Source organism: Aulonocara stuartgranti, assembly GCF_965226115.1.
Source record: "Aulonocara stuartgranti genome assembly, chromosome: 9".
NCBI lineage: Eukaryota > Metazoa > Chordata > Actinopteri > Cichliformes > Cichlidae > Aulonocara > Aulonocara stuartgranti.
The window spans coordinates 24712639-24737132 of NC_138960.1; the positions used below are offsets into that span (position 1 = coordinate 24712639).

A 24494-nucleotide genomic window follows, 5' to 3' on the forward strand; every position below is an offset into this window, starting at 1 on the left:
GGCATTCACTGCACACTGTGTGGAGGGCACCGCGGACAGGATTTATTCCTCCACAGGGCAAAAAGACACGTTTTATGTCCAGGATAGCTCCTGTTATTCAGCCCGGGAACTGCTGCACTGCACATGGTGATTTCTACTAGCTGATATAAAAATGGACCTCAATGGCACATCCAGCAAACTTGGTGAGTTGCTCAAAAATCTGTGCATGTGAGCGCACTGATTTAGTCTACTTGCACTAAAAAGCGCACGTTTTTTAATGTGTTTGATTTATCGATTTTGTGCCAGTTGGAGCACTATTAAGCAAGCTTCACCAAACCCATGTTTGTTTTTGATGTTTGAACGAAAGTTGGGTCTGTTTTCTTTTTCTCTCCTCAATAAATAACAACGTCTCCTGTCTAATGTCTAAAATTGAGACAAAAATAACAAATATTAATCAACAGGAGCTTTTAATACTTATACATATATATCATAAAATAAAAAAAGGAGCCAGTGCTTCTAAACAAAAAAACATTGTGGTTTCCTGGTTAGAGAAATGCTTCACAATTTCTCACGTTCCTTGGTTGCTTTCTGTTGGTTTTCTTTCAACGCACATTTGCCATCCAAAACAGTGAGGTGGGCTCCTGGTTTTGGCATCGTGACATGTTTCTGTTACCACGACAATGACACGTTTCATCGAGCTGAACGAATAATATTGAAGGTATTGCAGGTGTTACGTTTCATCTAATTTTCCACTTTGCTTTCTAACCACACCCAGAGATCGTTGATCAGGTAGCACAGGTTTTTATCGATGAGCTGCAGTTCTTACACATCCTTGTGGATATTAAAACATCCCTCGCTCTTTAAATATCCTATTTAAATTTGCAATTTTTTAAACTACAGGCCAATCCGCTTTTCCCTTACGATGGCGCTGTTTCACATCTCATTACTAAAATGGTTATTACGTAAATATTCATAAACGTATAGATATATAACAATTCTTTTATTTGTGTTTGGAAGCAGCTACAGCAGCCCGTCAAGACATGAAAATAGTGATGTGTAAAACGCGTACTGCTTTTTTTTTTACATAGAAATTTATTTAAAGGCATATTGTAACCTTTTACCTCTGTATAAGCAACCGCAAAATTCTTCTTTAAGCGCACAAGACCTTTTATTATTGCAGACAAACCTCACTCTGTGAGAGTGATGGCCCACTTAAGCCAGTCAGATGTGTTTCCGACCATTAGAAGTTTTTAAAAAGTTTATCACTAAGATTACAGGTTAGATGAGAGCAGACTCACACCCTCATAGCGCTGAACGGTTCCTTCAGAGTGTGCAAACAAGGACAGGTAAGCAAAGTTACTGCAGCTCTAACACAGAAACAGATTATTTTTGGGACCCGCCCCATGAGGGGAGATCTACGTGTTGCTTCTCTTTAACGCCGAGCATCGACCCGACCGGCCAGTCTCTTTATCCCACCGGGATAAACAAGAAAGTTTATCCGAGATGTCTTGTTTTCATAAACGGCCAAAAAGGACAAAATCCGAGGAACAAGCATTTCTGGAACACCTGAAAAAAGTTGCGAAGGAGAACGGAAAACGCCTGGGTGAGTCCTCCAAAGGTGCAAACGCGCTTGAGACGCCTTCGACTGTTTTGCCAACATTGGCAGGCGCGTGCGCGTAATGTTTGGATAACATGGATTTTGCGAAACTTTATATCTTCAAACAAGAGAAAAAAAAATATCACCAATCACGTGCAGCCTTGGACGATAAATGTTTCTGTCGTGACGTTGAGAATAAACATAAGGTTTGTGTTTTGATCCGTGCACTCTAACGCTTTATGGTAGCTTCCTCGTTGCCTGGAGCGGTAAATTCTTTGACGTTAGGGAAGTTACAGCATAAGGGTCTGTGTGATGGAGCTGAAAACGAGGTGACAAATGAGACTACAGACACAGGATGTGCTAAACTTCAATAAGACTTCATGAGCTGAGGGGAAAACCTCTGCGGTGTTCGATTCTCGGGTTTCTGTCTCTTATTGTTTCCCCTTCTAGACAGCATAGTTTCCTGGGTATTAGTCATCTGCACAGAGGAGGGCAGCACAGTATTTATATCTAAATTTCTTTCCATTTTATTGTGTCATTTATAACACAGTCGTAATCTAACAACACTGCATTCCTGTTAAGCAATTAAAAACCATGTCCTACACGTGTTTTTGTAGGAAAATATAATTGTTTGAAATAGTCACATTCCCTACTCAGGTCACATGACATTGTACTGTGTGGGAATGGTTTTCCAATGTGACAAAGACTCACTTTTTGATCGTCAAACTAGTCTTTTTATTTATGGCACGGGGGTTGTTTGGCATCCAAACATATGACGTGAACTTGTGCCATCACGCCTCCCTCTTACTTCACAGTTCTTGGAATTTTCTTGTGCTAGCTTGTGTAATTGGGTGCACACAGTAAAGAGCTCTTCCCATCTGAAACTGATTAGTTCGCTTAAAAAAAATGCAAACAGAGAAGTTTGATGCGTAAGGAACATGTCAGCGCCTGCTTTCGTAACATGAAGCTGTTGGATGACTGAAAGCAGGCTGCTCTTCTTCACAGTGAAGTAGATCACAAGAAAAGAGGCTTGACAAACACGTAGAAGGTGCTCAGAGCAAAGCCTCCAACAGAAAGCCTGACTGGGCAGGGGTGGTGCAGCGCTGGCCAGTCCTCCTCCCTGGCTGCAGAGAGGCCAGAGACTCATAAACAGCCTCTGTGGGCTTGTGGTGTGATCTGGGCGAAAAAGAAATGTCTGTTATGCTGCGATCCTGCCCACAGCCATAAAAACACTCCCTTCTGAGTCGTATTTAACGTGTTATCCTCAAATGCCCTTTGTTTACTTAGAAAGTGTTGCATATTCTCAGTCTCAGTTAGAGAGAATTTTATAATTCATAAAGCTGTGTGAAACAAACACTTTTACACTGATAAACGCCAGCACTGATTAACAAATATGCTTTGAGTCATTCATTCGGATGATAGCACACACCCTTCCCAGAATGCAACACTCAGAAAATTGCTGCACCTGAATGATAGGCTATTGTCTCTACTTGTCTGAAATGTTGTGATACACTGCACTGTACTACAGTACGACAGGTGTGCTGGGGATAAAAAAGACACAGGACTGCACATAGCTTAGATTTTATTCTAGATATAGATGGTTCCAAAATTCTTTGTTGGTTCTCGTGTATGACAGCCATACGGGACCTATAAATTAATTTAAGGTGTAACTAATAATGCTTATCTTCATTTTCTGTCACATATACTGTTAAACTGGTGCATCCTCATATTAAACATGGCTAAAATTGCAAGTATTGATAGGATATTGATCAGTTTTATTTAGAACATTTATTTACTTCTCCTATTAATGCTCAGTTTATTGCAATATCTAACCAAGTGTTTCCTGGAACTTCATGTATATTTTAAAATACAGAAGACAGAAACTTGCGTGACTGCTCCTTTTGTCCTCACACCCGCAGGTTTGGAGGGAGATTCAGATCTCCAGTTCTTGTTGTTGGGAGGAAAACTGGTCAAGGTTCGCTCAAAATCCTGGAAGCATGGCCGCTACTTCAAACTGGAGGAAGACTGCCAGACCTTTTCGCATGAGTCGAAAAAAGCATTCAAGCAAAACCACACCTGTGAGTGTAACCTCTGTGCCTACTTTATTATATATGTTTGTATATTTACATGCCCAGCGTTCCATCCAGCCAGCCATTGTCTTCCACATATCCCGGACAGGCCTCCAGTCTGTTGCAGGTCCATGTACAAGTTCTGTGTTCCATTTAAATTATTTTAGTCTGATGAGAACATCTACCTTTTTGACCCGCAGACCGCTCTTCTATTATTCTGTCTGCTAAGAGCTCTCCTTTCAGATCTTAACAAAAGCGTATTCTCTTACAGCACACACACACACACAAGCACACCCTCATATGACAATAGTAGTGAATATGTGTGAAAACAGCTCCATGCTGATAGGTACTGTGGTGTGGCGAAAGCTGGACTGGGAAATACTAGTGTGACTCCCAGCTGTATGTTTGTCTGTGTGTGTTAGAGAGACTATTTTCCTTAGGTTTTCGGTTCAGTGAGCCACTGTCTGGCTGTGAATGTACAGCATGTGTGCATCCACTGGGACTCAGGTAGCTCAGGTTTCCAAGCTCACCTCTGCCCTGCACTTGAGCCTTGAACAAACACTGAGAATAATGACTCTAATATTCTCTTTACAAACACGATGTTTTCTAACGTTACCGAGCTTTCTTACAGATGGGCCTACACAGGAATTTCTTTGTTTACGGAAATAAGCTGCTATTTTATTGCTTTCCTGTGGGCTCCAGCTGCATTTACCAGTCAGCTCTAAAGCGCTTTGATTAAAATAGAGGAGATTGTGGGAGGACAGCATGTATTGTTTTGTTTTTTTTACCATATTTTTCATGAGAGCATCTGCTGCTGTGCTTTACTCAAGTCAAATTTGTCAGCTTGAAAAGCTGGCTTAGCCTACTTATGTCACTGACAGCATAGCTTAGTTTGGGCAATTTAACGAGGTTCAAATCAAATCACAAATCAAATCAAATCACTTTTTATTGTCACATCACATGTGCAGGCACACTGGCACAGCACATGCGAGTGAAATTCTTGTGTGCGAGCCCCACAAGCAACAGAGATGTGCAAACACAACAACACAAACGAGCAAAATACAAGAATGGCCAACCTGAAACTAATAAATATATGTACAATATATAATAGTGTATGCATTTCTGGATGTGTATACTAAATATTTTCCTACGTGTGTGTGTGTGTGTGTGTGTGTGTGTGTGTGTGTATACACATTTTTACAAATTAAATAGTAAAAAAATAAAATAAAATAATAATAATAATAATAATAATAATAAAATATATAAAATATACAGAGTTGAATATGTGCAAAACAAGTGGCATTTATATACAGTGTGGAGTGCATAATGTTGAAGTTCCAGTAGTGAAGCTGAGGTGTCTATGACGTGTTCAGCAGTCTGATGGCCTGATGGAAAAAGCTGTCTCTCAGTCTGCTGGTACGGGACCGGATGCTGCAGAACCTCCTTCCTGATGGAAGCAGTCTGAACAGTTTATGGCTGGGGTGACTGGAGTCCTTGATGATCCTCCCCGCTTTCCTCAGGCACCGCTTCCTGTAGATGTCTTGGAGGGAGGGAAGCTCACCTCCAATTATCCGTTCAGAGCACCGCACTACTCGCTGGAGAGCTTTGCAGTTGTAGGCGGTGCTGTTGCCATACCAGGTGGTGATGCATCCAGTGAGGATGCTCTCAATGGCACAGCGATAGAAGGTCCTGAGGATGCGGGGGCTCATGCCGAATCTTTTCAGTCTCCTGAGAAAGAAGAGGCGCTGCTGCGCCTTCTTCACTGTTTTGTTTGTGTGTACTGACCACGTAAGATCCTCAGCCAGGTGTACGCCAAGGAACCGGAAGCTGCTCACTCTCTCCACAGCAGCGCCGTTGATGGTGATGGGGGTGTGTACTTCTCTGCACCTCCGGAAGTCCACTATCAACTCCTTTGTCTTTGCGACGTTGAGGGTGAGATGGTTGTCTTGACACCAGTGGGTCAGAGCGCTGACCTCCTCCCTGTAAGCCGTCTCATCACCGTTGGTGATAAGACCCACCACTGTAGTGTCGTCCGCAAACTTCACAATGATGTTGGAGCTGTTAGTGGCTGTGCAGTCGTAGGTGTAGAGTGAGTACAGGAGAGGGCTCAGTACACACCCCTGTGGAGCACCAGTGTTCAGTGTGATGGGGGATGAGGTGATGCTGCCCAGTCTGACCACCTGGCGTCTGTCAGACAGGAAGCTAAGGATCCAGCTGCAGAGGGAGCTGCTCAGTCCTAGATCTTGCAGTTTCCTGTCCAGCTTCGAGGGAACGATGGTATTGAATGCTGAGCTGTAATCTACAAACAGCATCCTCACATACGTGTCTCTCTTCTCCAGGTGTGACAGGGCAGTGTGTAGTGTCAGGGCTATGGCATCATCAGTGGACCTGTTGTGGCGGTATGCAAACTGTAGAGGGTCCAGTGAGTCGGGTAGTGCAGAGCAGATGAAGTCCCTGACCAGCTTCTCGAAGCATTTGCTTACGATGGGGGTCAGGGCTACAGGTCGCCAGTCGTTCAATGAGGAGATGGTGGAGGATTTGGGTACAGGGACGATGGTGGCCATTTTGAAGCAGGCTGGGACTACAGACAGAGAGAGGGAAAGGTTGAAGATGTGCGTGAACACTCCAGCCAGCTGAGCCGCGCATGACCTGAGGACGCGGCCGGGAATCCCGTCCGGACCAGTAGCTTTGCGTGCGTTCACCTTCCTGAAGCACTTCCGCACATCCTCCTCAGACACAGTGTGCGCACTGACGTCATCCGCGGTGTGCACAGGTTTTAATCCATCCACTGATCCACTCAATAACTGATCCATTAATCTATCAATTGATTATTTTGTGCGTATCCTTCCTCCTAGGGGAGCTTTCCCAGGCCAGATGAGATATATAATCGCTCTAGTGGATTCTGGGTTCCACCCTGGGTTTTCCTTCCAGTTGGGAAAGCCTGGAAAACCTCCAAAGCAAACTGCCCATGAGACATCCTAATTAGATGCCCAAACTGGTATTTAACAGCTGTACTCAAAGCTCCCTCTGGATGTTCAAGGTCCTTACTCTTTCTAATGTGGATTCCAGCCACCCTAAGAAGGACACTCATTGTATTATGACCTTTTTCTAATAATTACAGGTGAGCACTGGAACATAGAGTGACTGTCATTCAAAGTTGTTCTTTTTGTTTTGTTTGTTCGCTCACTGGCATGGCTATCTAACCCTTAACTCAAACTTCCCTTTGAGGAAAAGACTGTTAGAAACAACAGAGTGAACTTTCGTCAGGCCATCACAAAACTCTCTTTGTGTAAACATTTCATGTGGTATTCGAACAATGTCTGCGTGACACGGATAACACGACTTGGACATTGTGGCAAGTCTCTCCAGATGGGATTCCCTGAAATTGGTCCAAATTCACAACCTCTGTTTTGTTGGAGATAATGTGCATGCACAGATCAACCAAACACTCCCTTTTCTGCTGAGTGCTTTTAAGGTATTTTAGTCATCCAGCAATCAGCTGAGGCAGGGCTTGGAAAACATGGGTGTGTTTCACTCCACTGCCCCCTCAATGTGTTGTTTTTGTTTTGACCTATTTTGAACTTTAGATTCCTTTAAAGTAGAATGAAGGAATCTAAATCTCTAACTTTGGGATGCAGGGAGTAGATGTGGAGTGATTGTGGCCCAGCCATAATATATGGCCTCATGGCTAAGCCTGGAGTCTTTTGCTGTTTTGTTACAAGGGCCTGTGCTGCTGTGTAGTGCAATGACATCACACGCGGCAGTGCATGCTCTTCCGTACATTAAGGCCAGCTCTATTGCACAACAATAGAGCTGGCCTCCGATGCATTGGCTGCATCAGTGTGCAGTGACCTTTTGTGTATGTATGTTGTCTTTGTATGGGTGATATAGATAAACATTTTAGTCCGAGACACTTTGATTGTATGGGTGCATGTGTTTGGAAAGAGGTTCAGGAGAGGTCAGATTGTGTAAAAATGTTTTAAAGTGCAGTAAAGTCAAAATCAAATCTGGAATGGGTTTGTGTTGCAAAAGAACTCAGGTTTACAGGAGATAACAACAAAATGTTGGAGAACCCATCTGTTAGGTCTAAAAACGACTCTTAAACATTAAGACTGTTTGGGTAAAATGGCTCAATCTGGTTTATTATAAACATGATTTAGTAGTACGTTTGACAGCAGGACATTCATGAAGACTTGCTGTTGCAATGTTGTAAATAGTCTATTACAGATTAATCTGCATACATCAATTTTTTTCATCCTAGCAAGTATTTAAAGGATTATCTGTAATGAAATTATTGCCCAACTCAACTTGGTTGACCATTTTAGCGTCTTTTACCTAATTTTTTGCTTTTATGGCCTCAATCAGAATCAGAATCAGAATCAGAATACTTTATTGATCCCTGGGGGAAATTATTTTTTGTTACAGTGCTCCATTTTAAACCAACATTAAGACAAGACAGACAATACACTAACTAAGAATAGTACAATATATACATATATATACATACATACATACATAAGTCACTCATAAATAAATAGTTGGAAAAGAAACATGTGTAGCTGTAGCAGCAAACAGTGTGTTAAGTGGATGCGTTGTACAGGGAGATGGCCACAGGCAGGAATGATTTCCTGTGTCGTTCAGTGGTGCTTTTTGGTAATCTCAGTCTCTCACTGAACGAGCTCCTGTGACTGACCAGCATGTCATGGAGTGGGTGGGAGGTGTTATCCAACATTGTCTTTATCTTGGACAGCATCCGCCTCTCCGACACCACCTTGAGGGAGTCCAGCTCCATCCCCACAACATTGCTGGCCTTACGGATTAGTTTATTAAGTCTGTTGGCATCTGCGACCCTCAGCCTGCTCCCCCAGCATGCAACAGCATAGAGGATCGCACTGGCCACAACAGACTCATAGAAAATCCTCAGCATTTTCTGGCAGATGTTGAAGGACCTCAGTCGCCTCAAAAAATAGAGACGACTCTGGCCCTTCCTGTAAAGTGCTGTGGTGTTTTTAGCCCAGTCCAGTTTATTGTCAATGTGTACTCCAAGGTATTTATAGTCCTCCACAATGTCAACACTGACCCCCTGAATTGAAACAGGGGTCAAGTGTTTCCTGGTCTTCCTGAAGTCCACGATCAGTTCCTTGGTCTTTGCCACGTTGAGCTGCAGATGATTCTGCTCACACCACGTGACAAAGGAGTCGACCACAGCCCGGTACTCTGTCTCATCATCCCTGCTGATGCATCCAACCACCGCAGAGTCATCAGAAAACTTCTGAAGATGGCAGGTCTCTGTGCAGTGGCTGAAGTCTGTGGTGTAGAGGGTGAAGAGGAAGGGGGAGAGGACAGTCCCCTGTGGTGCCCCTGTGTTGCTGATCACCTTGTCAGACACACACTGTGGGAGACGTACATATTGTGGTCTTCCTGTCAGGTAATCAACAATCCAGGACACCAGAGAAGCATCCACCTGCATCGCTGCTAACTTATCACCCAGGAGGGTCGGCCTGATGGTGTTGAAAGCACTGGAAAAGTCAAAAAACATGACCCTCACAGTGCTCGCCGGCTGGTCCAGATGGGTGTAGACACGATTGAGCAGGTAGATGATGGCGTCCTCAGTTCTGAGACGAGGCTGATAAGCGAACTGAAGGGGATCCAGGTGTGGTCTTACTATGGGTCGCAGCTGGTCCAGGATGAGCCTTTCCAGGGTCTTCATGATGTGGGAGGTCAGTGCCACAGGCCTGTAATCCTGGGGGCCACTGGGACGTGGCGTCTTTGGTACAGGGACGAGGCATGATGTCTTCCACATCACCGGGACCCTCTGCAGACTCAGACTCAGCATAAACAGTTTATGAAAGACTCCACACAGCTGGGGGGCACAGGTCTTGAGGACAAGGGGACTCACTCCGTCTGGTCCAGCAGACTTGCCTGAGTGAAGTCACCTCATTTGCATCTCAACCTGGTATTGAGTGAAGGTGATGGGTGGGGGAGGGGTGTCAGGAATCTCACAGGAGGCAACAGCGCCATGTGAAGAGAGAGGCTGGCACAGTGGTGTGGCTCTGGATTCCAGGCTGACTACAGGTGAGGTTGTGGGGGTAGGAGCAGACACTGTGGTGTCGAATCTATTGAAAAACAGATTCAACTCATTGGCTCTATTCTCACCTCCCTCAGTTCCCCTGCTGTTGGTTGGCCTGAATCCAGTGATGGTCTTCATGCCCCTCCACACCTCTCTCATGCTGTTCTGCTGGAGTTTCCACTCCAGCTTCCTCCTGTAATTGTCCTTAGCCTCTCTGATCTTGTCCTTTAGTAACACCTGGATCTTCCTCACCTCCTCTTTGTTGCCCCCTCTGAAAGCCCTCTTCTTGTTGTTGAGGAGGGCTTTGATGTCCTTAGTCACCCACGGCTTGTTATTTGGGTAACAATGAACAGTCTGAGCTGGAACAATGGAGTCGGTGCAGAAAGTTATGTAGTCTGTGATACACTCAGTAAGCCCATTGATGTCCTCGGCGTGAGGCTCACAGAGTGTTTCCCAGTCGGTCACCTCGAAACAGCCCTGTAGTTCTGCTAAGGCCTCCTCTGACCACCTCCTGACAGTCCTGGTGGTCACAGGTTCCCTCCTCACAATTGGCACATAGCGGGGGGTGAGGTGAATCAGGTTATGATCTGACCTACCAAGTGGGGGGAGGGAGGAGGAGCTGTATGCATCCTTGACGTTAGCATACAGTAAGTCTAAAGTTTTCTCTCCCCTGGTGGGACAGTCCACATATTGTTTGAATGTTGGTAGTGTATTGTCCAGTGATACATGGTTGAAGTCACCCGAGATCACAATAAAGGCAAGAGTCAAGAGCTCTGTTTTCAGCAGGATTCGTCTGTTTCCACTGAAAAGCTCTGATAAGCCAACTGTTTACACACTGTCTAGTACCAAAAAAAGATAGTGACTAGCTCGTGAACATGGTGCAGCATTTAGCTGCTGTCAAGAGTTTGTGAAGGCCATTGGCTAAGGCTTTATAGTGATCTAAAATATAACAAAAATGTTATGCTAATTTTGATGTCCTGTAAATAGACAATGCTTGCTAAAAAAGCAACGGTAGCTCTTTCTTGGTACCACATTATGCATTTTTTACACACATAAATTATCAAAAAGTCAGCCTTTGATTCATAAATGTTGTCGGGGTCCCACCAGTGCATGCAGAAAGTTGCCTGGAAGACGTAAGTTTTGTGCTGCAGATTTGTGAGTGAAGGCAACAGATGTGGCGTGCTGAGACAAAAGCCTTCCTGTAGATAAGATAGAAAAACAGTTTCAGTTGTAACCACTGGGACAAAAAAGTCGGCCGCCACAAGATATGGACTTATCTTAGGAAAGACTGTGTGTCAAGGGATAATAATGGCTGAATGCTACCATCCCGATAGCTGTTGTTAATGCCAGAAATAAAAGACGTTACATTTTAGACAACATAGCAGTTAATAATGAATATATTAAAATAATCACAATTTGCTTTTTATGATATAGATTAGAGGTGTCATACCTGAATTTTTAAAAATATTTTGCTTTTTCACTTTTCCTCAGTTCACTCCTTGTACACGATGATTGTTTTCAAATAACTTTTCCCAACAAGCTACTAGCTAAAAACCTGGCATGGTGTGCAGTGTGTCCTTAAAAAATTTGAGGAATTGGAGCAGTTCGAGCAGTGACTTTGAGGATCTTGTTAAAATTAATTATGCATGGAGAAAAGTACAGTGAGATTTTAACCCACCGTGCAATACCTAAAAAACTATCTACTGCAGATGAAAAGTGTCCAAAAAGCATGTTATTAAGAAAGAGGAAAAAATTTTGTTTGGAGCTGCATTTCAGCCAGTGGTCATGTCAGATTTTGATCTGCAAAGCATCTGAATGGCAATGGCTTCATTTGTTTTTATCATGGCAGTGATCCCAAACACTTTGCCAATCTATTAAAGCATACCTGGATAGAAAATAACAAACTGGAACACTAACAGTCATGGATTGGTCTCTCCAGAGCAACATTCTCCTCAACATTACTGAAGCAGTGTGGGATCGTCTTGATAGAGGCTGTATTGAAGAATACAGATGGGCTTACCAAATATTGACTTTGAGGCTATTAAAACACTAACCTTCAGTGATTTCTCAGGGCCACACTTTCTAACAAACACCCCTTCGCTCTCCAAACAGTCTCCATTGATGACATTGAATCGGTTCGAAAGGGCCGCCACTCTGAGGGCCTTAAAAAATACACCGATGCCAGCGTTGAAGACCTCTGCTTCTCCATCATCTTCAAGGGGCGCAAGAAGAATCTCGACCTGATGGCAGAATCTCCGGAAGATGTAAATAAGTGGGTCAGCAGCCTGGAGAAGATCATCAACAACATGCACAACCTCAGTAACCAGAAGAAGAGCGAACAGTATCCTTAGCAAACTCCTAAATAGAGAAATGTGTTTGCATGTTTTTGTGCGTAATACATCAAATCCTTACATCTGAATGCCAGCTGGATATTCAGCTGCATACGTAAGGCTGACAAGAATGGCGACAACATGATGACACTAAAGGAGGTGAAACACTTCTTGAGGCAGATCAATGTTGAGGTTGATGATTCTTACGCAGCGGACCTTTTTAAGGTGAGACCTTGTCAAAAAATTACAAAATATATCTTTGAAATTCACTGTTAATCTTTCATAAAATGTTAGATCTGGTTAAATAATTCACTGATTGTGTTGCACAGAAATGTGACACATCCAATTCAGACACCCTGGAAGGCGAAGAGATCAAGCAATTCTACGAGATGCTGACACGCCGTGAGGAGATTGATGTCATTTATGGGAAATATGCTCAAACAGAGGGTCAGATGAGCGACAGAGACCTGCTGAACTTTCTGCTGAACGAGCAGCGGGAGCAGGCGACTGCAGAGGACGCCCACAGGCTGATTGAGAAATATGAAGTGGATAAAACAGGTAGACTTACTCTGGACACCAGGGAATGATAAAATTATAGTAACCATATTATTAAAGCTTTAACTCAACTGTGTTATACACAATTTTCCACTCAACACTTTCATCCATTTGTGTCACAGCAAAGCAGAACAATTGCATGACCAAAGATGGCTTCCTGATGTACCTGCAGCAGGACGACGGCTGTATTTTGAACCCAGCCCACAGATCTGTGTATCAGGACATGAACCAGCCCCTCAACCATTACTACATCTCCTCCTCACACAACACATACCTGATGGCAGACCAACTCAAAGGGCCAAGCAGCACAGAAGCCTACATAAAGTAAATTTTGCAGAATTACTTTTATACTGACAGCATTAAACAAAGGTGAAATAGAAGCATGGAATAAATGTGCTACTTTGGATAGATGTTTTTTATCATATTAATGGCTTATCTTTTAAAAATATGCATCAGCCTCCAGGTAGACTGAACTGAAGTTCTGCCATGCCTGTTTTAGACCACCCTAGTAGTTCCTAGGCCTTTATAAAATACTGTTTTGGGATCCAGGAGTTTTTGGTGGAACAGAAGTCACAGCGCAGGAATCTCTCTATTTTCACAGGCAAAGTTCATGAGTTTCAGGGATGTAAAATCACTAATTGGTCATGAATGTTTTCTTTGCTTGCAGAGCGCTGATGAAGAGTTGCCGATGCGTGGAGCTGGACTGTTGGGACGGGGCTAATGGAGAACCTGTTATTTACCATGGCCATACGCTCACATCCAAAGTGCTCTTCAAAGATGTTATCAAAGCCATCAAAGACTACGCCTTCAAAGTACGTGAGATATTCACTGACTTTGGATGTTTTACTCTGCCTATGTTGGAGACCGCATTGAATTCCCAGCCCTTTCCTCGCCTTAACACATTAGAAACTGGAAAAGGTCTGAAGTTCACCTTCACATTGTTCCCTTTGTTTTCCAGGCTTCCCAGTACCCAGTGATTCTGTCTCTGGAGAACCATTGTACAGTTGAGCAACAGAAGCTTATGGCCCGTCATTTGGTCTTCTTCCTGGGTGACGCTCTGGTCAAAAAGCCTCTGGGTGACACCATGCCAACTAACTTCCCATCACCTGAGGTGTGGAACCCATTATCTGTATTCACTGACATACGATATATCATCTTGGGATCCTTACCCTAATAAAAAAAAATCACCAAAGGAAGACCACCCCTTAACATTTTCATTCCTAACACGCTACTGTGCCAGATTTCTCACTTTGCTGTTTTCCTTAACGTGACCCAAGTTTTGTTTAGGAAACAAAGCTAATGTGATACAAGACATCATCGATCTATAGCCTCAGATAAAGCTTGTCTCACTTTGCGCCTACTGAGTAGCTAATGATTTGCTGTAACAGCTGAGTGAGTGTGTTTGAGACAACACCTTGTTTGATAACAGAGACTTCTAGTGAACAGAATTTAGTCTCCAAATACAATACAATACAATACAATAATAAATGCTAGAAACAGATTTACATGTCATACATGAAATAAGTGTTGATCACCTACAACCCAGCCACAATGCTGATTCCCACTGACTGGGTTCTTATGTGTATAGAGCTCATCTGTCCACAGAAACAATTTTTTTCCATTCCAACCTCTCCACAGGAGAAATGGTGAATATGATCTAGAGAACACCATCCCCACAGTCAAGCACGGAGGTGGAAGCTTTATGCTTGGGGCTGTTTTTCTGCTAAGGGTACAGAATGACTTCACTTCACTGAGGGGCCAATGGACAGAGCCATATATCATTAAATCTTGGATGACAACCTCCTTCCCTGAATATTTATTAAAAAAAAATATATAAGGATGGGTCTTCCGGCATGACCCAGCATTCAAATCAGTGACCAAAACCATTATGTCAAGGCAAGAAATAAGTGGCTAAAGAATAAGCACATTAGCTCACGGAGAGGCCTACCCAGTCTCCAGACCTCAGTCCTTCAGAAAAGCTGGAGAGGGAGCTGAAAGTTTGAGTTGCCAAAAAGCTAAAATTTCAGGTAAGAAAATCCCCAAAAGTGGGCGTAGGGTTTTCAGTGCGAGAAACGTTTTGTCACTCATTGGGAGTGGGAGACAAGAAAATCCAGATAACCAAAATAAACTTTTGGGGAAGAAAGCTAAAAGATTTAGAGCGTGTTTGTAAAGATGAATGCCAAAACCCCTGCTGAGATATGTGCAAACCTGGTGACCAACTACAAGAACCTAAGTACTAAGTCATGTTTTGGTTGAGGATAAAAAGGGATTAAAAACATCCCTCAATGACGGCTGAATCAGTTTCTAACTTCTGCTTATTGTACTTTTTCTGGATTTTTTAAATAACAGTCTGTCCCTTTCCATTAAAAGGAAACTAGCATAAAGATTACAGATTGTTCATTTCCTTGTAAGTACGCAAACTTACAAATTCGGCAGGGGTCTCAAATCATTATTTCCCCCACTTTTATGTGTTACTTTGGGAATTTGCTGCAAAATGATTGGAAGACCTTGACAACTGAAAAAGACAAGAAATATAGAGAGAGAGAGGAAATAATTTTTTTTAAAAATTCAGCTCCCATGAAGTGGATGCCTGTGGCATTTTCAGCCTCAACACAAATTTAAGTTATGCTTTAGTCTGTTGGCTGTTTGGAGGGTGACTATCAGGAACGCAGTCTCTGTTGTCACAGTTAAATGTGTGCCTGTCTATATTAAGCAAAGCAACTTTGATTTCCAAAGCACAGCACCGTGTGTACCTTAAGTGTTAGAAATGACACAACAAAACACATTTTGTGTCTCTTTGTAGGCACTTAAGGGAAAGTTCCTCATCAAGGGAAAACGACTGAACAAACTGGATTCGATCTTCACCAATAACAACGTGATAGAGGATGGCACCGTGTCTGAGGAGGACGAAGCTGCAGAGTGTAAGGAGAATAGCCAGAAAGAAAAACCAAAGGTGTGCCAAAGGCTCTTTACTCATTTGCAAGAAATTGAAATAACAATTTTCAGTTTCAGATTTCACGTTTGTCTCTCTGTTCTTGTTTCAGAAATCAAATATCAAACTCGACAAAGAGCTCTCAGACATCGTCATCTACTGTAAGAGCGTGCACTTTAACAGCTTTGAACACGCCAGAGAAAACCAGGCCTTCTATGAAATGTCGTCCTTCAAGGAGAGTAAAGCATTCAACCTGGCTGAGACCTCAGGTAAACGCACGCTGCATTAACTGTCTTTACTGCCATGCTAGAACTCACAGTTTAAAAAAAACATCTGCTTTAACTTGTTGTAGCTACTGCCTTCATGCACCACAACATGGACAAACTCAGCAGGATCTACCCTGCTGGCTCCAGAACCGACTCCTCCAACTATAATCCGGTGCCCATGTGGAACGTTGGCTGCCAGATAGGTGTGCTCCAATACGCAGCAAGCAAACTAACGTAAACCAATTAAAACTAATGAAACAGTTTGACGCTTTTTCCTCTTTGATTTGGTTTTTAGTGGCGTTGAACTTCCAGACTAACTCCAAGGAGATGCACTTAAACCAGGGACGGTTTCTGATGAACGGCTTCTGCGGCTACATCCTGAAACCTGAATTTCAGAGAAACCTGTCCTCTCAGTTTAACCCCAACGCACTTACCGAAGGGTCGTGGCTGAAGAAGAAGATCTTTCATGTCATGGTGGGAGTTTTTTCCAGAAAGATAAGCCTATATTAGAGGTTAACAATGTCCTGTGGAATTTCCTTTTAAAAGAAAACAAAGTTCACAAAGTTTACAGTATGTGTAGTGTCAACTTGCTAATGAGCTTTAATCATTTCCCCTAGCTCTGGCCTAGAAGTTTGAATCCTTTTATCTTTGTTTGCCAGCTTGCAGCTATTTAAAGGAATTTTAACACAATCATTGGCTGAATAGTTACTGACATAACCTATCTTGAAAAGAGGAGCTACTTTTAATGTTTTTTAATCCTCAAGTCCTTTTATTACATTTTGTATTATTAGTTATGATCTGCACAGTAGCTAGTAGCACTTAAAATAAAGAAAGTGGATTTTTAGCCTTTTTTAACAACTGATTATGCCACCACTTGATAAACAGATTAATCATCATGCTGGTGGTGAAAGCATCGAAGCGTGCTGTGGAAGCTGGACATCATGCTGTAGATATCTAATCAAATCTGAACGTAGACTGTAGTCGGACTGTCACGTGATCGCGTCTGTGCATTTTTGTCTCACAATTCAACAGGTGATCTCAGCTCAGCAGTTACCTAAAATCAACAAGGAAAAGCAAAAATCCATTGTAGACCCTCTGGTGAAGGTGGAGATCCATGGTGTCCAGGCAGACAATGCCAGCAAGGAAACACATCACATTGAAAATAATGGTGAGCGTTATATGTGCAAGTATAGCACAAGTGCACTTACTTGTCAAACACTTTTTCAAAGAATTTAGAAAAACACAGATATTCGTCCTTGCAGGATTCAACCCTATGTGGAATAAGAAATTCCAGTTTGACATCAGTGTGCCAGAGCTGGCCTTGGTGCGATTTCTGTTGGAGGACCACGACACAGCATCGCAGAACGATTTTATCGGGCAGTACTGTCTGCCACTCACCAGTGTACAGAACGGTAAGAAAGCTCACAGATTTGATGAAGCTAACACGATAAAGCAACGCGACACCAACTCAGAGTTAGCAACAATCTAATTTTCGAAGAGGCCGATGACTGAAATGGTCTGTGCGGTAATTAAAATATGGAAGTGTTAAGACAGTATCCTCTCTTTTCAGTGCTCGCTCACAGCTTTGACTTTCTTTGTGCACTATTATCACATTATTATCTTCTTTAGTTCCACTTTAAACATACTTTTTCTCCCTTATTTAATTCTTCTGTGTGGACCGCAACAAAACAGAAATTAAACAGATACAAATTCATGTAAATCATAGCTCAAGTGATTGTTTTGCATCTTTTTTTTGTGCTACGCTTTATGAACCAGCTTCTCATTTTGCTGACAAAGCTCACGCTCGCTTCCTGTTTTCCAGGATATCGCCATGTCCCGGTGCTCAACAAGAGAGGGGACAACATTTCTTCTGCCAGTCTGTTTGTGCACCTCATGCTCCTGGATGCCCCGTAGGCCTGTTTGCAAAAAGAAAACCAAACCAACTTCACGTCTTTTGTAAATTCTAATGGAATTTAAAACCCAGATTTTAAAGCTAAATAACTTGACTCTAGTTTTCGTTTTGTTTTTTTACATACCACAGCTGCTGACTCACAAGTGTCTGACACTTTTAGGTCATTGTATAATTTTTGCTTTTTAAAAGCCGGTTTGGTGGAGAGCCTTTAAAGTGACAAAGAAAGAATGAAGTGAATGAGAGGAAAAGTAGCCAACTATATTCACCATTCTCTGGAGAAGTTTAATTAATGTGCATTATTATGTGAGTTTTGTGTGAATCCCACCTGAAATATACTAGATTCTCAGCAGCTTTACGGGATAGTCTTATGAGACTTGATTTAAACTTTGTCCATCTTGATGCCATAAGAGTGATAATGACAATGTTGATAGCAAGTGACATAGTGTGTCTGTGTGCTTCTGTCCTTTCATTATGAATGCATTATAAATGCGCCCAGCATTGTATATAGAAGATTTTCAAGATGGTGCCTGAAACAAGTTCTAATATTTTGTGTCATGGTTTATTTGTGTCTTCCATTGCTCTACAGCATTTTTACAGTTCACACATTTTTGCACTAGCTCTTGAATTAAACCACTCCCCGAATCCCCGGTCAATGGTTTTCTGTTTATTCACTGCATTTGTGATTCAGATAAAATGCTAGCAAAACATCATCTCAGTATGATCTACATGAAATGAAAAAAAAATATACAGATAAATATAAAGCAGAATAATTAAAAAAATAATCTTAGAAATGTCAGTCACGTCCTTTAAATTATTACAAGTTACATTCATGGTCATAATCATAAATACCATTTGTTAAATCTAAACAACTTGGGATGTTGGTCGATTTTTTTTTTTACCCCTCTGACAGCAAAACAAAATATTGAGATGAAGGTCAGAAGCTAAAATGCTGCCGTATAGTTTGGTTTACAAGCGGATTTCTCAGCAGACAGGCTGGAGATGTGTGATTCCTTCTCAGAAAATTCCTGCTTTCTTCTTTAAATCATTCTGGCGCCACTTTGGCAAGCGCTGGAAGTCTGCGCGAGTAGTACTGAGCAGGTTCTCAAAGTCCAGGTCAGATAGATAATCCTGCCAATCGGAGCACAGAGGATGGGAAACGGTTAGACTGACCTCTGCTGTACACAGAGCTCTAGGCACAGACAATGGCAAGGCCTCCCACCCTTTCTTGGAAAGCCCCATATTGTCTCTTTGTAGTGTCTTTGTGTCTTTTTGTGGTTGTTCATGACTCGCTAGAAGCATTTTATGTGGCTCTGCAGTCACTTTTAATCTCTTCGTAGTCACTTTTCATCCATTTGCAGCTGTTTAGTGACCTTTTCAGTTGATGATTAAAATAGCTTCATTTATATTACTACATGTTAATCCAAATTCAGAGAAATGAAAGAATCCCATCTGATGGAAATAATACTTTTAACTTGCTAACAAGTGCATATTATGTTTTTGTGTATGCTAGACAACATATCACACGATTGGTGGCTGTGGAGTTTTGACTTGAAATGGCAGTACAGTCACAAAAATCTGCTTTGCTGCAGGTAAACATACTAAATAGGTGTCGAATCATATTGAAGTATTTTTTATGGTGACGTGATTAATTTTACTAAAAAAAAAACCCCAAAACAATAACTTCTAAATTGTAATTGTCATGATTAGACGTCACTTTTAAAGGTGTTAATTAATGCCCTGAGAAGGACGTTAAACAATAATCAAATGCTGATTTTTACCATTTATAATTGATCTGCACACACACCTCTTTCTGGGTGGGATCCACTCCTTCTGGTAGCTCGTCTGGAGTCTTGTTGACGAGGAGCTCAGGGTCAAAAAACTTTCCAGCTCCAGAAGAGGACAAGGAACTAGCAGAGGAGGAGGACATCCCAGACTGGGGTCTTGTAGGACTAGAGGGTCTGGGGAAAAAATCTGTTTCATCTTGGAAGTAGGCCTTGTTGGGTGGCGGAGAAGTTAGAGGGCCCCCAGGTGCTCTGTAACCACCCCCACCTCCCCCAGCGGGAGTCTTGTTCAGCTTAGTGTTCTTCAGGTCCTGCAGCCACGAAAGAGAAGTTTTACAGAAGCAGTTTCACAAAAAAACAAAGGTAAACCTCCGAGATGTAGACATTCACAGGTTAGCAACACTACTATATATGACATTAAAGATGTTAGTAGGTATTACAGCTGTGATATTAGCACATCAGTGTGAGTCACTTACTAGAGTGATCTGTGAGATAGATGTTGAATCACTCAGCTTGTTTTTCATCTCCTCATAGGAGTTGCCTCCCTGTTCAGAAGATCAACGGAACCAAGATTCGTCACAGTAAAGGTTAGTATTCGTGCAGTGACTTTTTCATCTTCAATTAATCCATTGAATCATCCACTTGTGTTTGTAAGTTGTTCCTAGCTTCTGAGATGATTAAATCAATTGATTGCATGTTATTGTAATGGGAATTTGTAATGCCTTGATCATGCTTTCTATGGGATCCCAGAAAGATGAAAGGGGAAACTGTTATAAACTCACGCTCCACTTGTGGGGATCCCACGCGTTGAACCATCCGGTGAAGGTGGGCGGCTCGTATCCCTGTTTGACAAAGATGATGGGCGTGTCAGGGTCACGTCCAGCCGGGTGAGTTCTCAGGTAATCCCGCGCGCTGTTCAACGCCTCTTTGGTCTCATACTCATAGGAGGAGTTACCGATCCACAAGAAAAGCTGAGATTCAGAGACAGAAAACAAGAAAAAGAGACAAATTACTCAAAGAGTCTGCTGCGTAAGTTGCCAAAAACTGAGCTTTAGGCCTGATTCTGTCTTTCCGTGTGAAGTATTACATAAATAACCTTGAGCTGAGTCACTACCACCAGTATAGATTAATTAGAAACCATAGCAGGAGGAAACAATAAGCTTGTGTAATACAGTATAGTGTTTGTTTCATATCTATCAGTTAATGTGCAGTGAGTTTCACAATCTTCCTGATGAGATGCTCATAAACAGGAAGCAGGCCCCAAATCAACGGCAGGGTCTGACTGATTTCAGCTCCTTTGATTGCTTACCTCTTCCCAGGTGTCCAGCAACATGACGTCATCTTCATCTAGGTCACACTGGGCGAAATCATCCACCTCAGTAATCTTAAAGCGCCCCGTCTGATTGGAGCATTCGAACAGCCGGGGACTGTGAAGCGGCTCCTCCCTCTCAAATCTGAAATGACACAGGCCGTCCTGTCGTAACAGCAGATAATGTTCCCTCTCTCTCTCTCTCTCTCTCTCTCTGTGTATGATGACATTGGGCATATTCCACTGACCTTGGTATAAAAATAATCCAGACAGATTTAATGTAAGCTTGGAAATGGTTCAAAATATGATTAAAGGGCCTTTTTGGATGAATCCTGAAGTCCTTGCTAATTTGTTATTACTGGCTATATTTTTACTTTCTGGACCCAGATTGAGCGCCCTTCATTGTAAATACTTGACTGCTGGAGTGTGTTGTTAAGCGAAAAGCCAAAAATATCCTATTTTTGTCACAATATGCAAAAGCAATGCTGCCATTAAAATATTTTACCTCCTGTCACTGGCATAGGAGCCCTTTCCACCCAAAGCTATCCAGAATTCAGCAGGTTCCTGGCCCTCCATCACCACCCGCTTCTCATGCCTGGACAGCACATCAGACATCGCTTTCCCCATCTCTCTCTCATCCCCATTACAGCCCTGGGATAGAAGCAGAAATCAGGGGGGAAATGGTTTTAATGTGTCAAATACAAACTAAACTAATATTTATGTTATTTCAAAGCCTGCTACACAGCCCCATGATAGATACCTTTCCATACCACAGGTAGGAGATATTGTCAGTTTTCAGCAGGAAGACGTCATTGGAGCTTAGAGAAGCGGCCCTGGCCACCACCTCTGTGGCTTTAGTATTCAGCTCATTAGTCCCTCTCACCTGGAAGAGCCTGGCATCTTTGGCAGGGTTAACCACACCAGGTCGACCTGTTCCTCCCTTTAGACACACACACATTGAGTTTCCAGTTTCTTTCAACTTTTATTTAAAGCTTTGATCGATCTATTTTTGCATCATGGATACTTTTATTGTATCCATGTAAATCTCATTTTTAATTTAGATTTTGCTGGATTACTTCCATGTGTCATAATTTCACACACAAACCATACAGATATTTTACTTTTAGTCATTGGTGAGAAATTCTAATCCAGTTAAGAATCCTTTTCAGTGTGAAAATCATAAAATCATACCTCAAAAATGATAAGTTTGCCTTTGAAAATAGCCAGGAAGTGGCGGGGCTCCTTTCCCATGACCACTCTGACCTGAACTGGGGCTCCATTGTACTTGTTATCAATATTGACAGCCTGGAAGGCACTTGCTGCAATCTCATCGCTTGTGGCATGGCGTCCCTGAAGTAACAAAGAAAAGACGTTTACACATTGAAGGTGCTTGTCAGTTTTCCAGAAGCAGGAGGAAATGGAGAACAAGGAAGCATAGATTGGTTTGACACTGACCTGCCACATGTAGAGTATGTACTGCTGCTGGCCTGCTCTTTTATATGAATACAGCACCAAGTAGCAGTCTCCTCCATAAAACTGCCCGTAGGTTTTTGGGTCTATTTCAGCCAGTTCCAAATTCTCAATGCACCACACCTGACACAGGCAAACAACAGCTCAAACAACACGCAACAATGCAACTGAAGTCTGAAAAGTATCTGCACTGTGTTTGTCTGTATTCCTGCATATGTTTTCCCACCTTAACGTCTCCTGATGCATCGTCCACCATGCGGTACTGTGCTGCCAGTTCAGGGCGCGCGTGTAGCTCCATCACGTCAAACTTTCCGTCGTCGACCTTAGCTGTGCGGACACAAAATGTTCAGAGTTAATGATGAACAGCATAATATCAGCAAATAAGATTAAATAGCATATCAAGAGATAATATGTTAACTGTGCTGGAATTTATTTTGAAGAAGTGGATTGAGCAGTAGATTTGAAGAGGCTACCTATCTTTCCAACGTTGTGTGTGGTACCCAGGCCCTGAGTTTGGTCTCTGTCTGTCCAGGATTTGAACAGGTGCTTAAAGATTGCTGACTCTGCTCCCTCAGCCATCACCTCCACAGTGGTGCTGGCTGGGTACTTTTTTGCTTTAATGTAGCTCTGTAGGAAAAGATTGATGGACAAAACTTGTAGTGAAAAACATCTCCAAAAAAGCACATAAAAACTGAGATAATCCCCTCAAGCCATGCGATCCTTGGAAAAGAATAAAACGATGAATTTATATTTATCCAAAATCATTTAAGGAGAAAGAGGATTAAAATTTACACAATTAATTTATAAGACAGAACAGGAGGCACTAAGAGATCCTTGGTGTCGTCATTCTGTATACTCACCAGTGCCCGATTCATAGCTCCTTGTCGCTCTTCTTTGGAGGCCTTCTTTCCTTTCCAGACCATCACACTAGACCCTTTGTTGTCCAGAATGAAACAGTCCTGAAACCCCAAAAGAAAAAAAAACATTGAAACTGAACCACTTTTCTTTTTTAATACTAGCATCTAGGGAACATTCTCAAAGAGTGAACACTAATTACCGAGGATTTCAGAAGATCTTGTGTCAGAGGTTGTTTGGCCACTTCTTGAATCACTAGATTCCCACTATTGTCATAAACGCTGAGGAAGAAAATCAGAAAAAATGGGTGTGATATTGGTAAATAGTTGAAATCAGTTTCTACAGTTTTGTGTGATCAATGCAGTGGAAGCATAATGTACTTACTGGTAGAGTCGGACACTGTTTTTCTGCGCACTATCAGGCACATCATCGGAAGTGGCCTCCTTCAGCTGTGCCGGTTTTGGTCCGAGCACAGTCGTCAGGAATTTCATGAGCTCGGGCGAGCTCCGCTCATCTCCTCCTTCCACAACACCGATCTGAGCGCGACCTCCGCGTTCCCTGTCCCGGATGTCCTGAGCCAACAAGACCGCCTGGAAAGACGGAGGGAGAAACAAAGACACAAAAGTGAAAACTGTTCGCTCAGTGACAACAGCGACTAAAAGGTTCACGTGTTACACAAAAATCTACACTATCACTGTAAAAGAACTGGTTGTTATATAGTACACATATCTCATTCAAACACATGCACTTTTTCTGTGCCTAATGTTTATCTAACATTAATACTCAGGGTTCAGTATTTTGCCCAAGGAAACTTTTGCATGCAGACGGGAGCAGGCGGAGATCAAACCACCTGTTTTACCTGATGAGCTAAAAGGTAAATGGACTGATTCTTATATAGCGCTTTTCAAAATAAATAAATAAAAGCTGTTGGTTTTTCCTTTTCTGTTGTTACCATTCCTTCCTAACTCTTCTTGCATGCATGTTTCCAATTTCACAGACAACTGAAAGCTTACTGCTAAAGGCAGTGGTGTACATTATTGAAGATCCACAGCCGACAGGTTTCAAGAATTAAAAAAAAAATCACTTTACAGACACTTTCAGTGCTCCTTAATTTTCCAAGGGTTTGCCACAGTGGATGGATGCACGTTTGATTTGGCACACCTTCTATGTCCTTCCTAATCAGAATCAGAATCAGAATCAGAATCAGAATGGGGTTTATTGCCAAATGTTGAGCAGGTTTACAACATTAGGAAATTGCTGCGGTGCTTCAGTGCAATGATGCAATAATGCAACTGAGGCCCTGAGTTCATAAAATTCACTTGACACGCAAGAATAAATTAAATTAGTCATTAGTCAATCTAGTCATTCT

General features: G+C 42.4%; 2 protein-coding genes across 5 annotated transcripts in view; one reads left to right on the forward strand and one right to left on the reverse strand.

Annotated features, from left to right (window-relative positions):
* plcd1a (phospholipase C, delta 1a) lies at positions 1-18363 on the forward strand. 2 transcript variants are annotated; one of them, XM_082546268.1, is made up of 15 exons: positions 1-182; positions 3496-3654; positions 11828-12056; positions 12141-12270; positions 12375-12603; positions 12723-12924; positions 13268-13412; positions 13559-13711; positions 15404-15553; positions 15645-15801; positions 15885-16001; positions 16094-16272; positions 16831-16966; positions 17061-17210; positions 17621-18363. In XM_082546268.1, exons 1-15 carry the CDS (start codon positions 152-154, stop codon positions 17710-17712), a joined length of 2259 nt encoding a protein of 752 aa, XP_082402394.1. In that variant the 5' UTR covers positions 1-151; the 3' UTR covers positions 17713-18363. The 2 variants fall into 2 exon arrangements, with proteins under 2 accessions (XP_082402394.1, XP_082402393.1); XM_082546267.1 differs by lacking the exon at positions 1-182 and adding an exon at positions 1331-1582.
* Positions 18248-24494, reverse strand: part of vill (villin-like) — a 12341-nt gene continuing 6094 nt past the window's right edge. For all 3 annotated transcript variants that reach the window (XM_082546265.1, XM_082546264.1, XM_082546266.1), the window contains 14 exons: positions 23510-23715; positions 23328-23406; positions 23131-23229; positions 22744-22897; positions 22497-22597; positions 22256-22393; positions 21992-22150; positions 21561-21740; positions 21306-21451; positions 20801-20945; positions 20274-20462; positions 19968-20036; positions 19515-19802; positions 18248-18838 (listed from right to left, as the gene is read on the reverse strand). In XM_082546265.1, coding sequence (XP_082402391.1) covers positions 18725-18838; positions 19515-19802; positions 19968-20036; positions 20274-20462; positions 20801-20945; positions 21306-21451; positions 21561-21740; positions 21992-22150; positions 22256-22393; positions 22497-22597; positions 22744-22897; positions 23131-23229; positions 23328-23406; positions 23510-23715 — 2067 coding nt within the window. In that variant the 3' untranslated portion in view covers positions 18248-18724. The remainder of the gene's footprint in view (positions 18839-19514; positions 19803-19967; positions 20037-20273; positions 20463-20800; positions 20946-21305; positions 21452-21560; positions 21741-21991; positions 22151-22255; positions 22394-22496; positions 22598-22743; positions 22898-23130; positions 23230-23327; positions 23407-23509; positions 23716-24494) is intronic.

Bases quoted from the DNA above. Each gene is read 5' to 3' on its own strand.
- plcd1a (XM_082546267.1), top strand. From the start codon at position 1,483: ATGTCTTGTTTTCATAAACGGCCAAAAAGGACAAAATCCGAGGAACAA. The intron at 16,002-16,093 runs GTGTGCTCCAAT...TTTGGTTTTTAG, and splicing joins GAACGTTGGCTGCCAGATAG to TGGCGTTGAACTTCCAGACT. The intron at 17,211-17,620 runs GTAAGAAAGCTC...CCTGTTTTCCAG, and splicing joins ACTCACCAGTGTACAGAACG to GATATCGCCATGTCCCGGTG.